The sequence below is a fragment of the Paroedura picta genome, chromosome 16, assembly GCF_049243985.1.
Source record: "Paroedura picta isolate Pp20150507F chromosome 16, Ppicta_v3.0, whole genome shotgun sequence".
NCBI lineage: Eukaryota > Metazoa > Chordata > Lepidosauria > Squamata > Gekkonidae > Paroedura > Paroedura picta.
This window is the reverse complement of record NC_135384.1, coordinates 4,195,320-4,209,944: the sequence shown is the minus strand read 5'-3', so window position 1 is coordinate 4,209,944 and position 14,625 is coordinate 4,195,320. Positions and strand designations below refer to the sequence as shown.

At 43.3% G+C, this 14,625-nt stretch overlaps 2 protein-coding genes across 2 annotated transcripts; both read left to right on the top strand.

Annotated features, from left to right (window-relative positions):
- Nucleotides 1-335: 335 nt before the first annotated feature.
- On the top strand, nucleotides 336-1,629 carry LOC143826590 (vomeronasal type-2 receptor 26-like). The gene is made up of 2 exons (XM_077315427.1): nucleotides 336-380; nucleotides 727-1,629. Exons 1-2 carry the CDS (start codon nucleotides 336-338, stop codon nucleotides 1,627-1,629), a joined length of 948 nt encoding a protein of 315 aa, XP_077171542.1.
- A 2,803-nt stretch (nucleotides 1,630-4,432) lies between these two features.
- On the top strand, nucleotides 4,433-11,919 carry LOC143826589 (vomeronasal type-2 receptor 26-like). Its single transcript, XM_077315425.1, has 6 exons — nucleotides 4,433-4,653; nucleotides 5,349-5,640; nucleotides 7,128-8,024; nucleotides 8,341-8,568; nucleotides 10,394-10,520; nucleotides 10,997-11,919. The coding sequence occupies exons 1-6, from the start codon at nucleotides 4,433-4,435 to the stop codon at nucleotides 11,917-11,919; spliced, it is 2,688 nt and encodes an 895-aa protein (XP_077171540.1).
- The last annotated feature ends 2,706 nt before the right edge of the window (nucleotides 11,920-14,625 follow it).

Below are 14,625 nucleotides of genomic sequence, written 5' to 3'. Positions count from 1 at the left end.
AATTAAATGTCCTGGACTATAGACCATGAATAATTGGGAGAAACAAATGTGACGTTATTTTAGACGCAATACTGACAGTAAATTTGTCTGCCTCACATATCCCTTAGACAAAGCCCCTTTCCATCTGCTCTGAAAGTTGCAATCCAGGTTCCAGAAAGGAAAGGAAGGAGGGGGAGCCGTTCTGCTGCTATGACTGCAAACAGTGTCCAGGAGGGAAGATCTCGAATCAGAAAGGTAAGAGGTTTGTAGTCCCATCTTGAGCCAAGTTGCACAGTTTAAAACATAGAAGTTGCAAAGCAGGATCTGGAAGATCCTGGTTCAAATCTGTATCTCCCATGGCAGCTTATAAGGTGATACGAAACAAGCACTGTGTTCAAATGGTAAAAATGCAGAGAAAGGATGACCTGGAGGAAGAGGGGGAGAAAGTCACTTGATGGAACATGGTTGCACCTTTTCTGCTTTCAACAGTTCAGCACAGTGTTACCCATTTCACACTTCTGCCAGCTTGAGGGTTCTGAGTGTCAATAGCCAATAAAGAAAAGGAGAAAAATCTGTCTTCATAATTGTAACAAAATGAATGAATGAAAATATGTGTATATATCTATAAAATAATATATCAGGCATGACTAATATCCCAAGCACAAGACTGTCTCTCTTTAATATCACCTACCTATGGAAGACTGAAGTGCCATATTTGTTTGTTAAGATGCAGATGACTGCTTCCAGTGCTCAGAAGGTCAATATCCAAATGATGACCAAAATGGATGCCTTCCCAAGGGTCTCAACTTCCTCTCCTACAGGGAAACTTTAGGGATCGTTTTGGCCGTTCTGTCCCTCTCCCTTTCCTTATCCACGTCTGTGGTGCTAGGAATCTTCATCAAGCACCAGAACACCCCCATTGTCAAAGCCAACAATCGGGACCTCACCTATTCTCTCCTCGTCTCCCTCCTGCTGTGCTTTCTGTCTTCTTTGCTCTTCATCGGCCAGCCTGACCAAGTGACCTGCAAGCTGCGACAAACTGCTTTTGGCATCATCTTTGCGGTGGCTGTTTCTTCTGTGTTGGCTAAAACCATCACCGTGGTTTTGGTTTTCATGGCCACTAAACCAGGATCCAAGATCAGGTCCTGGGTGGGGAAAAGACTTTCCAATGCTATAATATTGTCCTCGACGTTGGTTCAAGCGAGTATTTGTATGATCTGGTTATATACCGATCCTCCGTTCCCAGATGTTGACTTTCATTCTCTGGCTGTAGAAATCATCTTGAAATGCAATGAAGGCTCATCCAATATGTTCTTTTACATTTTGGGGTACATGGGGTTTCTGGCTCTTGTCTGTTTCACTGTGGCTTTCTTGGCCAGGAATCTGCCCAACACCTTTAATGAAGCAAAGTTCATCACGTTCAGCATGTTGGTCTTTTGCAGTGTGTGGGTGTCTTTTGTTCCAACCTACCTGAGCACTAAAGGGAAATACATGGTGGCCGTGGAGATCTTCTCCATCTTGGCTTCCAGCGCAGGCTTACTAGGCTGCATTTTTCTCCCGAAATGTTATGTCATTTTGCTGCGGCCCGAGCTGAATGACAAAAAACAGTTAATGAGGAATAGAAAGGGAAGAGAGATTTTAAATGTCTAGTGGTGTCTTGTAATAGAAGACCTGAAAACAGAGTACTTGGTCTCATTACTTAGTTTATCAAGGCTTGTCTAACATTTGAAACAGTTGGTAGTTACTTTTTAGCTGATGTTTCAGCCATGGAGTCAATACAGATACCAAATTTGACGTGATTACTCTACAGTGATTACTCTGCAGAGCCTCACAGAAGTATTTGGTATTTGTGATGAACTCATGTACTGAGCTGGATCTTCCAGACTGGCCTGATCTCATCAGATTTTGGATTCTAAGCAAGGTCAACTCTGGTTAGCACTGGGATGGGAGACCTCTGAGAAAACCCAGCAAACCATCGCAAAACACTTTTCGTTGACTGTTTCCTTGAAATCCCATACATTGGCTGTGACTCCATGGCACTTTCCACAACCATGAAAAGCCACACAATACTGATAAAACCAACAATAAACTTATATGAAGAATTCACAGGGGTTTTATGTTTTTCTTTTACTTTAATTTCTTGTAGAATTTTCAAGGAAGATGCAAACAGTTCACAAACTTAGAGTAAAACTCGACATGTTCACAGAATGGGTCAATCTGTTAACAGACAGTTTCAGAAGAATTTCCTTCATCAACTTATGAAAATTAGACACTCTTTTTTTCTTATCCACAGATCTCTAAAGCAACGAAAGCTTGAACAGGCTCAAAACCTGTTTCATTTATTTATTTATAACATTTGTTTACCACCCTCCCCAGAGGCTCAAATAATAAAACTACAATTAGAGACCCACAAATATTCCATCAAATTGGTAGATAAAATAAGAGCCACAATAATATTTATCACTCAGCAACTATCTTCCAAAGAGCTACATAATAAATTCTACCATTCAATTTGCCAGGGTCATTTTTAATACTTTGTTTTCAATATCAAATTATAATTTCAAGTTATGAGATTTGAATGCATATGTTGTATTATTGTTGTATTTATTTGAATGAATGCTACAGGGCAGGAGAGAGCTACAAGAAGTAGGACTGGTGCCATACAGGGAAAGGACTGAGCAATCAATGAGAAAGGGAGGGATGGAGAGAGAGAGAGAGAGAGAGAGAGAGAGAGAGAGAAATGAAGCATGGAGAGGGTGAAATTGGAAGAAGCTGGGTTTCAACATCTCACTTTTGCCTACCAGGTGGAGTCCCAAAGGAACCCAAAAACACCTTTCCTCTCCCCACAACAGAGACCCTGTGAACTGGGTGGGGCTAAGAAACTTCTAAGAAAATTGCTCTGTGAGAACAGTGCTAGGAGAACTCTGATTGGCCCAAGGTCACCCAGCTGGCTGCATGTGGAGGAGGAGGAGTGGGGCATCAAACCAGGTTCTTCAGATGAGAGTCCACCACTCAGAAAAACTACTCCATGCTGGCTCTCAAATGCATGTTATAACACTTCTGGAGAATGATGGAGACAGGGTAGGGCTAGCAGAGTTCTATTCCTGTACTAGTGTGGCTGAAGAGGAACTGGGAGGGTTGGCATGAACCCTCGTCTGAGGCTACCATCAAGGTCACAAATAGTAATTCATAAGCTGTCTATGTTAGGTGCAACAAAGATGCTTCCAATTCATGTTGACCCGAGGAACGGATGCCTCTCAGAGGTTTGATTCATAACAACCTCCCTCAGGGGTTTAAAACTGAAAGCCTGGCCAGTTTTGTGGGGCCAACCCTCATTGCGTTGGTGCTTCCTCTTCTCTCCCTGCCTTCAACGCTTCCAGACAAGGTGATCAATATGAAATCCTGGACACATTCGTCATGCATTCATAGTGATCATGTTGCATACTGTTTTGCGAACAAAACAAGATAAGTTACGTATTCGGTAGTCAGAGTAGTTTTCACAGTAATCTTTCACAGTCAGAGTAGTTCAGCAGTGGAATAGGCTGTCTAAGGAGGTGGTAAGCTCTTCCTCACTGGCAGTCTTCAAGCAAAGGTTGGATACACACTTTTTTTGGATGCTTTAGGATGCTTTGGGCTGATCCTGCGTTGAGCGGCGGGTTGAACTAGATGGACCGTATGGCCCTTTCCAACTCTATGATTCTATGATTCTATGATTCAGTCAAGCATATGTTAGTGAGAAGGGGAAAGATAGAGAGTGCTTTCCCAGCCAAAAAAAAATGAGCAGCAATAACTCCTATCCCAAGTATCTCCAGAGAGCACGATTGTCTCTCCCCCTCCTCCCAGTGTCTGTCTGTCTGTCTGTCATGTGCCCTGGAGATCCAAGTATTGTGTGGCTGGCAGGAGAGGGGTTTTGCCATTGCCTGCCTCCATGTCATGACCTCAGATGTTCCTTGGAGAAATTACCACCCTAATACTTGGAGGCCTTGCATACGAATACTAGCTTTCAGTTTCCTTCGGGCAGTGAAGAGGGGTATAGAAAGCAAGTCGTCTTCTTTTCCTTGCTTAGACAGCCCAGCTGTCCAACTAAAGAGGGAAGGAAAGTTTTGCTGCAATTTGACAAAAATGTTTTCCCCTTACTGTGCTATAGACAACTCGTTTGAAGGGTTGTTCTCTCCTCTGTCATTATCCACCTTCTTCTGACTACTGCTTGCCAGTGTCCCAAAGGAATTTCAACAGTCATTAGATGAAAATAGCATCTCCGGATGATGCTAGAAAGGCAGCTGTAGTTAAGCACAGTTGGTGGTAAGGCTAAGGACAGGGTGGGTTATACTACCTGTCGTATGTGGAACTGTATTCAGGCGGTCATTCAAGTTAGACGTTTTCAAACTGGAATTCTCCAAGAGGCACGTGAGTGGACTGTCACTTTTCATTACAGCAATGAACTGATTGCAAAATGGTCTTGATTGTGTTTGTTATGGTGCTGATAGCATTATACTGGTCCACAGGCAAGGTTCATGATGCCAAGTGCACCATCAGGGAATCTCTCACACGTCTTCACACATATTCTCAAGAAGGAGAACTCATCATTGGGGAAATTAGTTCTTTCGTCTCTACAACGGCAGATCAGATGGATTTCAATGAACCACCGAATGACATGGTGTATGACACGCCCTTGTAAGGACATTTTCCCCTCCCATACCAAATATCTGTGCATATCATGTCAAGAACTGACAAGCTATTCTGATTACACTGAATTCCAGGATTGTAAAGATTAACATTTTAAAACTTTTGTCTTCACCTGCAACCCCCATATCCATCCCATGGTTCTCTGGGGAAGGGAGAGGTTCTATGACTCAGTATAGAAAGCACTTAAGTGGTTGGCTTTTGACTATGGATCGCAAACTCATTTCTTAGCCAAAGGGATGTTCATGGAATCTCAGTAGGCTGGGTGGTGTGCTGAATGTAGGTTGTTCCCCCATCCACACCTTTGTTCATGGGATTGAATAGAAATCCTTGGTGTTTCCAGTTTGCACTTCAAGGGTGGTGGTTGTGAAACCACACATTTTGAAATAAATCCCCAAGCTTCAGTGTTCAGTAGAGTCTGACTGGACGACAGCAATAACTCTGTTGGGATACTAAAAGATTAGAGAATCACCTCAAATACATAGAAATGGTATCTGGAATTAATGCCATTAAAGAATATTCTATTGTTGGTATCTGAAATTAGAGAGGGATGAATATTTTAATGGGCTCGGACCTCAATATGGTTCAATGAAATCCAATATAATGATACCATAATCGATATTTCTAGCCAGATACAATGATATTTCATGCAATGTTGCTTAGTTACTTTGTGTTTCTTGTCCCAGTGTACGGACTAGCCATTACCAATACGCCTTGGCTCTGGCGTTTGCCGTGGAGGAAATCAACAAAAACCTCCAGTTCTTACCCAATGTCACCTTGGGCTTCCACATCCGTGACATTTACATGAACGAGCGGGAGAGCTATCGTGCCACCATGCAGCTTCTCTCTACCAAGAACCGGTTTATTCCCAACTACAAGTGTGACTTCCGGAGCAATCTGATTGCAGTCATTGGAGGAGCTGAAGCGAAGACTTCTCTCTACATAGCAACGGTGTTATCCCTCTACAACATCCCACAGGTAGGCTAGGTAAGGATGCAGGATATGAAGGGGCTCTAACCAAAACAGCATCTCTCCTCTATTCAGGGAAGAGCCAAGCAAAGAAAGAAGTGTCTTCCCAATGCCCCGTCCCTTCACAACGTAAACATCTATCCATAAGAGAATATTGTGATCCTAAAATTCAAAAACATTCTTCAAAGTCTCTGTCCATACTTCATATTTTATGGTGGTTTTTGGATTTGTATGCTGTCTTGCTACAAGCCATTTGGCATAGTTGTTTCATAACGAGGTGAGAATTTAGTAACTGGATTTTAAATACATATGAAGCATATGGAAAGGGTTTCCAGATCCAATATTGGCCAGGACTAGCCCTCAAGATGGACATTAGAGAACGCCCTGGAGGAATACATCCTTGGCAACCAGGGGAATATCCCTGCAAAGAGCTGGAGCTTTAAATGAACGAAACTAAATGGTAAATAAACTGGGAAATCCTATAGTTGATCCGAGGCAGCTAAATCTGTTCTTCTGTCTGACCAAGGGAGGTATCATGATTGATTGATTGATTGATTGATAGTATCACATGCCGTGTGTATAACGTAGCCAGGCTGTCCCAGGATTGTCTGGCTGCCAGGCAAGAGACATTTAGAGGTGGTTTGCCCTTGCCTGCCACCCCTGGCACGATCCTGGTATTTCTTGGAAGGGAACATACAGGCCATCTAGTCCGACCCCCTATTTAGCCTGAAGCATCCATGATAACTATCAGTCCAGCAACTGCTTGAGGATGGCCAGTGAGGGGTGTAGCTCACCATCTCCTTAGGCAGTTGATACCACTGCTAAACTACTCCGATAGACATTTTTTTCCCTGATATCTAGCTGGTACTGTTCAACACATGACTAAAACCCATAACTGTGGGTACGATCCTCTGCTGTCAACAGGGACTGTTCCCTGCCTTCCTACAAATGTCAAGCTTTCACATTTTTAGAGCAATCATTGTCCCCGCTCAACCTCCTCTTCTCCAGGCTGAACATTCCAAGGTCCCTCAGCCTTTCCTCATAGAGCTTGGTCTTCAGGCCCTGGATTATTCTCATTGCTCTCCTCCACACCCTCTCAATGCTGTCCACATCCTTTTTGAAGTGAGGCCTCCAGAACTGCACACAGGACTTCAGGTATGCTCCGACCAATGCAATATGCAGTGGGGCTATGACAACTTGTGACTTGGAGGTGATGTCTCTGTTGATACCACCCAAGACTGCATCCCCCCCCCTTTTTTTACCTCTGCAACGTACTCTTCACTCCTGTTTCACAGCTTACAGTATGCTTTCATAAATCATTGATCTCACATCATCTGATGTATCCATCTAGTTCTTCTCCATGCATGTCACTCTCACAGGAAAGGAAACTATTTTCATTTCATCTCCACAAACGACCAAAAAAGGGAACCCAAAATTTATTATCACCGACTTGAAGATTCCCTCACAAACATTGTCATGTTTTGTAAACTTTTCAGTCTCACTCCTTACGTTTCCTTCCCCATGTTGACTTCCTCCAGCTCGCCTATGCGTCTACATCACTAATGCAGGAAATATTCTCGGGGGTTTTCATGTACCAGATGGTTGCAAATGAAGCCCAACAATACAAGGGGATCCTGCAGTTTATTTTGCATTTCAGGTGGGTATGGATTGGGCTCATTGTCGCTGATGATGAACGTGGAGAAAGATGTCAGCGCGTCATGCTTCCTTTGTTTTCTCAGAATGGCATCTGCTTGGCCTTCACAGCAAAAATCCGCCAGGCCTTAATGATAACTTTTGAGATGATGACAAATGGATGGCAATCCTATGAGAAATTAATGGAGAGCAGAGCTGATGTGGTTGTCCTCTTTGGAGACACGGGTTCCATCTCATATTTTAGATGGGCCCTTCGCAGTTTCGAGTTAGAATTGACAACAGTAAAGCCAAAAGGGAAGGTTTACATTCTGACCATTCAGATGGATTTTGCATCTTATTTTTACCAAAGAAATTGGGACAACACCATGTTTCATGGTACCATTGGCTTGACGGTTCACACCCAGGAACCACCAGGATTCCAACAGTTTCTTCAGCGCAAAAAACCTTTCGGGAATAAAGGAGATGGCTTCATCAGGGAGTTCTGGGAACAGGCTTTCCTCTGCCAGTTCTCTGATTCACGGGTGCAGATGGGTTTTGATAAGGTTTGCACTGGGCAGGAGAAAATGGAGAGCCTTCCAGGAGATGTTTTTGAAATGAGTATGACTGGTACTAGCTATAGTATCTATAATGCTGTCTATGCCATAGCACATGCTTTACGTGACCTGTCTTCATCTCCTGGTGGACACAGAAGAATGCTGAAGAGAAAGAAACCTAACCTCTTCCATCGACCCTCATGGCAGGTAACTGTGAATGAAAACCATGACTCTGGCCACAGAGATGCATGCAATCCATCCTGCATGGCACCTCTCCAGAAAGGATACCTGAATTCATCTCCATCCCTTGTTTCCTGTCCCATTCACTTTAGACTGTCACAGTTCTCCAAGTTTCAGCCTAGTTCACCACTTCCTCTGAGGGCCTTGGGGATATTCACCCTGGAGAAGAGGAGGTTAGGAGGGGACCGTCCAAGAGGAGGTTGAGAGGGAATCAGCTGCACACAATGTTTTCCAAAAATGAGCTTCATTTGTGTCTTCATTTGTGTCTCCCTTTTCAATCTAGCTGCACCACTTTCTGAAAAGGGTCTCATTCAATAACAGTGCTGGGGAGACAATTTCATTTCATCCCAGTGGAGAAGCCAACCCACGGTATGATATTGTCAACTGGCATATTTTCCAAAATCGATCTTTTTTCAAAGTCAAGATTGGAGAGGTTCATCCAGAAGCTCCTGCAGACCAAATGCTGACCATCCATGAAGAGAGCATCACGTGGAACAGTTGGTTTAACAATGTAAGGTTGGCCTTCAGAATCTGGGGAAACTTCCACTAAACAATTCTGCTATACAAACATGAACTTTGATCCCCCACTGTGTTTTTTTAAAGAATGATGTTAAGTGGTTGTAGTGATTAAGAAGGGTGGGCGCTAATCTGGCAAGCTGGGATCAATTCCCCCCTCTTCCACCTGCAGTCAGCTGGGTGACCTTTGGCTAGTCACAGTCCTGTTTGAGTTGTTCTCACAGAACAGTCCTGTCTGGGCTCTCTCAGTCCTTCCTTCCCCAAAGGCTCTCGGTTGTGGGGAGAGGAATGGAAGGAAACTGTAAACCACTTTAAAAATCTCTTGGGTAGTGGAAAGCAGGGTATACAATGCAATGCTCCTGCTTCTTCTTCCATGAGGAAGACTAAAGGGAGGGTAATCTGGTTTATACAGGCCAAGCATTTGATAGGACAACCCATCCTCTCAAAAAATGTGTGTAAAAAACAAGGTTAAGCAAGATTTTCTACCTGAGAGCCACATCTCACTTGCTGGTCACTCCTGCATTTTGAGACTCTTCGGGTAGGGAAAAGCAGGGCACCAAAAACAACTCTTCTTCACTTGACGCCCTATAATGACTGTGGGTTAATGAAGAGACAGAAATACAAGGGTTTAAATCTCTCCTTTTCCCCTCTTCTCGTCTCTCAAGATCTTTTTTCCTTGGCCCATTCCACACATGTTGGATAATGCACTGTCATTTTGCATTTGCAGATGAATTTTCCTTTGCAAAACAGGGAAATCTACTTCTAAAATGCATTATCCAATGTGAGCAGAATCGTTCCTTAACTTCTAAGCACACAAGGCCCCTCCTGGGACATGTAGCAGGGCGTAGTAGGAAGAATTGGGTGAGTTAAACACACACTAGCTTCAACCAATCCAACACATTTCTATATTATTACCACTTTAAAAATCTCTTGGGTAGTGGAAAGCAGGATATAAAGCCCAACGCTGATGCTTCTTCTTCCATGAGGAAGACTAAAGGGAGGGTAATCTGGTTTATACAGGCCAGAATCGTTCCTTTACTTTTAAGCACATGAGGCCCCTTCTGGGACCTGTAGCAGGGCATAGTAGGAAGAATTGGGTGAGTTAAACACACACTAGCTTCAACCAATCCAACACATTTCTTTATTACTTCATAAGTATTATTATTTTTAATAAAGCTACCTATCATATTAAGGGCACAAGTTGTGAATGGAAGAGAGGAGTATCTCTGGAATAATACTTTTCATGTGCACTTTTTAAAGAACTGTCAAAAATGCCAACTCTTTCAATAGGGACAATCAATTTCAAAGAGTGGGGGAACCTTGCCCACCCAAGCTGGGACCTTCATCATTTCCATAATGTGTAGGAGAAGTAAATTAACATAAGTAATTTGGAATGAAGCCAACACACAAATGACAGATGGGGAATTAAATATCCTGAACTATAAAAGGTAAAGGTATCCCCTGTTCAAGCACTGAGTCATGTCTGACCTTTGGGGTGATGCCCTCTTGCGTTTTCATGGCAGACTCAATACGGGGTGGTTTGCCAGTGCCTTCCCCAGTCATTACCGTTTACCCCCCAGCAAGCTGGGTACTCATTTTACCGACCTCGGAAGGATGGAAGGCTGAGTAGACCTTGAGCCGGCTGCTGGGATTGAACTCCCAGCCTCATGGGCAAAGCTTTCAGACGGCTGCTTTACCACTCTGCGCCACAAGAGACTCATGTCCTGGACTATAGACCATGAATAATTGGGAGAAACAAACGTGACGTTATTTTAGATGCAACATTAACAGTAAATTTGTCTGCCTCATGTATCCCTTAGACAAAGCCCCTTTCAGTCTGCACTCAAAGTTGCCATCCAGGTTCCAGAAAGGAAAGGAAGGAGGGAGAGCCGTTCTGCTGCTATGACTGCAAACAGTGTCCAGGAGGGAAGATCTCGAATTGGAAAGGTGAGGGGTTTGTAGTCCAATCTTGAGCCAAGTTGCACCGTTTAAAAAATAGAATTTGCAAAGTAGGATTTGGAAGATCCTGGTTCAAATCCGTATCTCCCATGGCAGCTTGTTAGGTGATCCAAAACCAGCACTGTGTTCAAATGGTAAAAATGCTGAGAAAGGATGAACTGGAGGAAGAGGGGGAGAAAGTCACTTGATGGAACACTGTTGCACCTTTTCTGCTTTCAACAGTCCAGCACAGTGTTACCCATTTTGCACTTCTGCCAGCTTCAGGGTTCTGAGTGTCAATAGCCAATAAAGAAAAGGAGAAAAATCTGTCTTCATAATTATAACAAAATGAATGAATGAATGAAACAATACGTATATATCTATAAAATAAAATATCTTGCATGAATAATATTCCAAGCACAAGACTGTGTCTCTTTAATATCACCTACCTATGGAAGACTGAAGTGCCATATTTGTTTGTTAAGATGCAGCTGACTGCTTCCAGTGCTCAGAAGGTCAATATCCAAATGATGACCAAAATGGATGCCTTCCCAAGGGTCTCAACTTCCTCTCCTACAGGGAAACTTTAGGGATCGTTTTGGCCGTTCTGTCCCTCTCCCTTTCCTTATCCACGTCTGTGGTGCTAGGAATCTTCATCAAGCACCAGAACACCCCCATTGTCAAAGCCAACAATCGGGACCTCACCTATTGTCTCCTCGTCTCCCTCCTGCTGTGCTTTCTGTCTTCTTTGCTCTTCATCGGCCAGCCTGACCAAGTGACCTGCAAGCTGCGACAAACTGCTTTTGGGATCATCTTTGCGGTGGCTGTTTCTTCTGTGTTGGCTAAAACCATCACCGTGGTTTTGGTTTTCATGGCCACTAAACCAGGATCCAAGATCAGGTCCTGGGTGGGGAAGAGACTTTCCAATGCTATAATATTGTCCTCGACATTGGTTCAAGCGAGTATTTGTATGATCTGGTTATATACTGACCCTCCTTTCCCGGATGTTGACTTTCATTCTTTGGCTGTAGAAATCATCTTGAAATGCAATGAAGGCTCTTCCAATATGTTCTTTTACATTTTGGGGTACATGGGGTTTCTGTCTCTTGTCTGTTTCACTGTGGCTTTCTTGGCCAGGAATCTTCCCGACACCTTTAATGAAGCCAAGTTTATCACGTTCAGCATGTTGGTCTTTTGCAGTGTGTGGGTGTCTTTTGTTCCAACCTACCTGAGCACCAAAGGGAAGTATATGGTGGCCGTGGAGATCTTCTCCATCTTGGCTTCTAGCACAGGCTTACTAGGCTGCATTTTTCTCCCGAAATGTTATGTCATTTTGCTGCGGCCCGAGCTGAATGACAAAAAACAGTTAATGAGGAATAGAAAGGGAAGAGAGATTTTAAATGTCTAGTGGTGTCTTGTAATAGAAGACCTGAAAACAGAGTACTTGGTCTCATTACTTAGTTTATCAAGGCTTGTCTAACATTTGAAACAGTTGGTAGTTACTTTTTAGCTGATGTTTCAGCCATGGAGTCAATACAGATACCAAATTTGACGTGATTACTCTACAGTGATTACTCTGCAGAGCCTCACAGAAGTATTTGGTATTTGTGATGAACTCATGTACTGAGCTGGATCTTCCAGACTGGCCTGATCTCATCAGATTTTGGATTCTAAGCAAGGTCAACTCTGGTTAGCACTGGGATGGGAGACCTCCGAGAAAACCCAGCAAACCATCGCAAAACACTTTTCGTTGACTGTTTCCTTGAAATCCCATACATTGGCTGTGACTCCATGACACTTTCCACAACCATGAAAAGCCACACAATACTGATAAAACCAACAATAAACTTATATGAAGAATTCACAGGGGTTTTATGTTTTTGTTTTTACTTTAATTTCTTGTAGAATTTTCAAGGAAGATGCAAACAGTTCACAAACTTAGAGTAAAACTCGACATGTTCACAGAATGGGTCAATCTGTTAACAGACAGTTTCAGAAGAATTTCCTTCATCAACTTATGAAAATTAGACACTCTTTTTTTCTTATCCACAGATCTCTAAAGCAACGAAAGCTTGAACAGGCTCAAAACCTGTTTCATTTATTTATTTATAACATTTGTTTACCACCCTCCCCAGAGGCTCAAATAATAAAACAACAATTAGAGACCCACAAATATTCCATCAAATTGGTAGATAAAATAAGAGCCACAATAATATTTATCACTCAGCAACTATCTTCCAAAGAGCTACATAATAAATTCTACCATTCAATTTGCCAGGGTCATTTTTAATACTTTGTTTTCAATATCAAATTATAATTTCAAGTTATGAGATTTGAATGCATATGTTGTATTATTGTTGTATTTATTTGAATGAATGCTACAGGGCAGGAGAGAGCTACAAGAAGTAGGACTGGTGCCATACAGGGAAAGGACTGAGCAATCAATGAGAAAGGGAGGGATGGAGAGAGAGAGAGAGAGAGAGAGAAATGAAGCATGGAGAGGGTGAAATTGGAAGAAGCTGGGTTTCAACATCTCACTTTTGCCTACCAGGTGGAGTCCCAAAGGAACCCAAAAACACCTTTCCTCTCCCCACAACAGAGACCCTGTGAACTGGGTGGGGCTAAGAAACTTCTAAGAAAATTGCTCTGTGAGAACAGCGCTAGGAGAACTCTGATTGGCCCAAGGTCACCCAGCTGGCTGCATGTGGAGGAGGAGGAGTGGGGCATCAAACCAGGTTCTTCAGATGAGAGTCCACCACTCAGAAAAACTACTCCATGCTGGCTCTCAAATGCATGTTATAACACTTCTGGAGAATGATGGAGACAGGGTAGGGCTAGCAGAGTTCTATTCCTGTACTAGTGTGGCTGAAGAGGAACTGGGAGGGTTGGCATGAACCCTCGTCTGAGGCTACCATCAAGGTCACAAATAGTAATTCATAAGCTGTCTATGTTAGGTGCAACAAAGATGCTTCCAATTCATGTTGACCCGAGGAACGGATGCCTCTCAGAGGTTTGATTCATAACAACCTCCCTCAGGGGTTTAAAACTGAATGCCTGGCCAGTTTTGTGGGGCCAACCCTCATTGCGTTGGTGCTTCCTCTTCTCTCCCTGCCTTCAACGCTTCCAGACAAGGTGATCAATATGAAATCCTGGACACATTCGTCATGCATTCATAGTGATCATGTTGCATACTGTTTTGCGAACAAAACAAGATAAGTTACGTATTCGGTAGTCAGAGTAGTTTTCACAGTAATCTTTCACAGTCAGAGTAGTTCAGCAGTGGAATAGGCTGTCTAAGGAGGTGGTGAGCTCTTCCTCACTGGCAGTCTTCAAGCAAAGGTTGGATACACACTTTTTTTGGATGCTTTAGGATGCTTTGGGCTGATCCTGCGTTGAGCGGCGGGTTGAACTAGATGGACCGTATGGCCCTTTCCAACTCTATGATTCTATGATTCTATGATTCAGTCAAGCATATGTTAGTGAGAAGGGGAAAGATAGAGAGTGCTTTCCCAGCCAAAAAAAAATGAGCAGCAATAACTCCTATCCCAAGTATCTCCAGAGAGCACGATTGTCTCTCCCCCTCCTCCCAGTGTCTGTCTGTCTGTCTGTCATGTGCCCTGGAGATCCAAGTATTGTGTGGCTGGCAGGAGAGGGGTTTTGCCATTGCCTGCCTCCATGTCATGACCTCAGATGTTCCTTGGAGAAATTACCACCCTAATACTTGGAGGCCTTGCATACGAATACTAGCTTTCAGTTTCCTTCGGGCAGTGAAGAGGGGTATAGAAAGCAAGTCGTCTTCTTTTCCTTGCTTAGACAGCCCAGCTGTCCAACTAAAGAGGGAAGGAAAGTTTTGCTGCAATTTGACAAACATGTTTTCCCCTTACTGTGCTATAGACAACTCGTTTGAAGGGTTGTTCTCTCCTCTGTCATTATCCACCTTCTTCTGACTACTGCTTGCCAGTGTCCCAAAGGAATTTCAACAGTCATTAGATGAAAATAGCATCTCCGGATGATGCTAGAAAGGCAGCTGTAGTTAAGCACAGTTGGTGGTAAGGCTAAGGACAGGGTGGGTTATACTACCTGTCGTATGTGGAACTGTATTCAGGCGGTCATT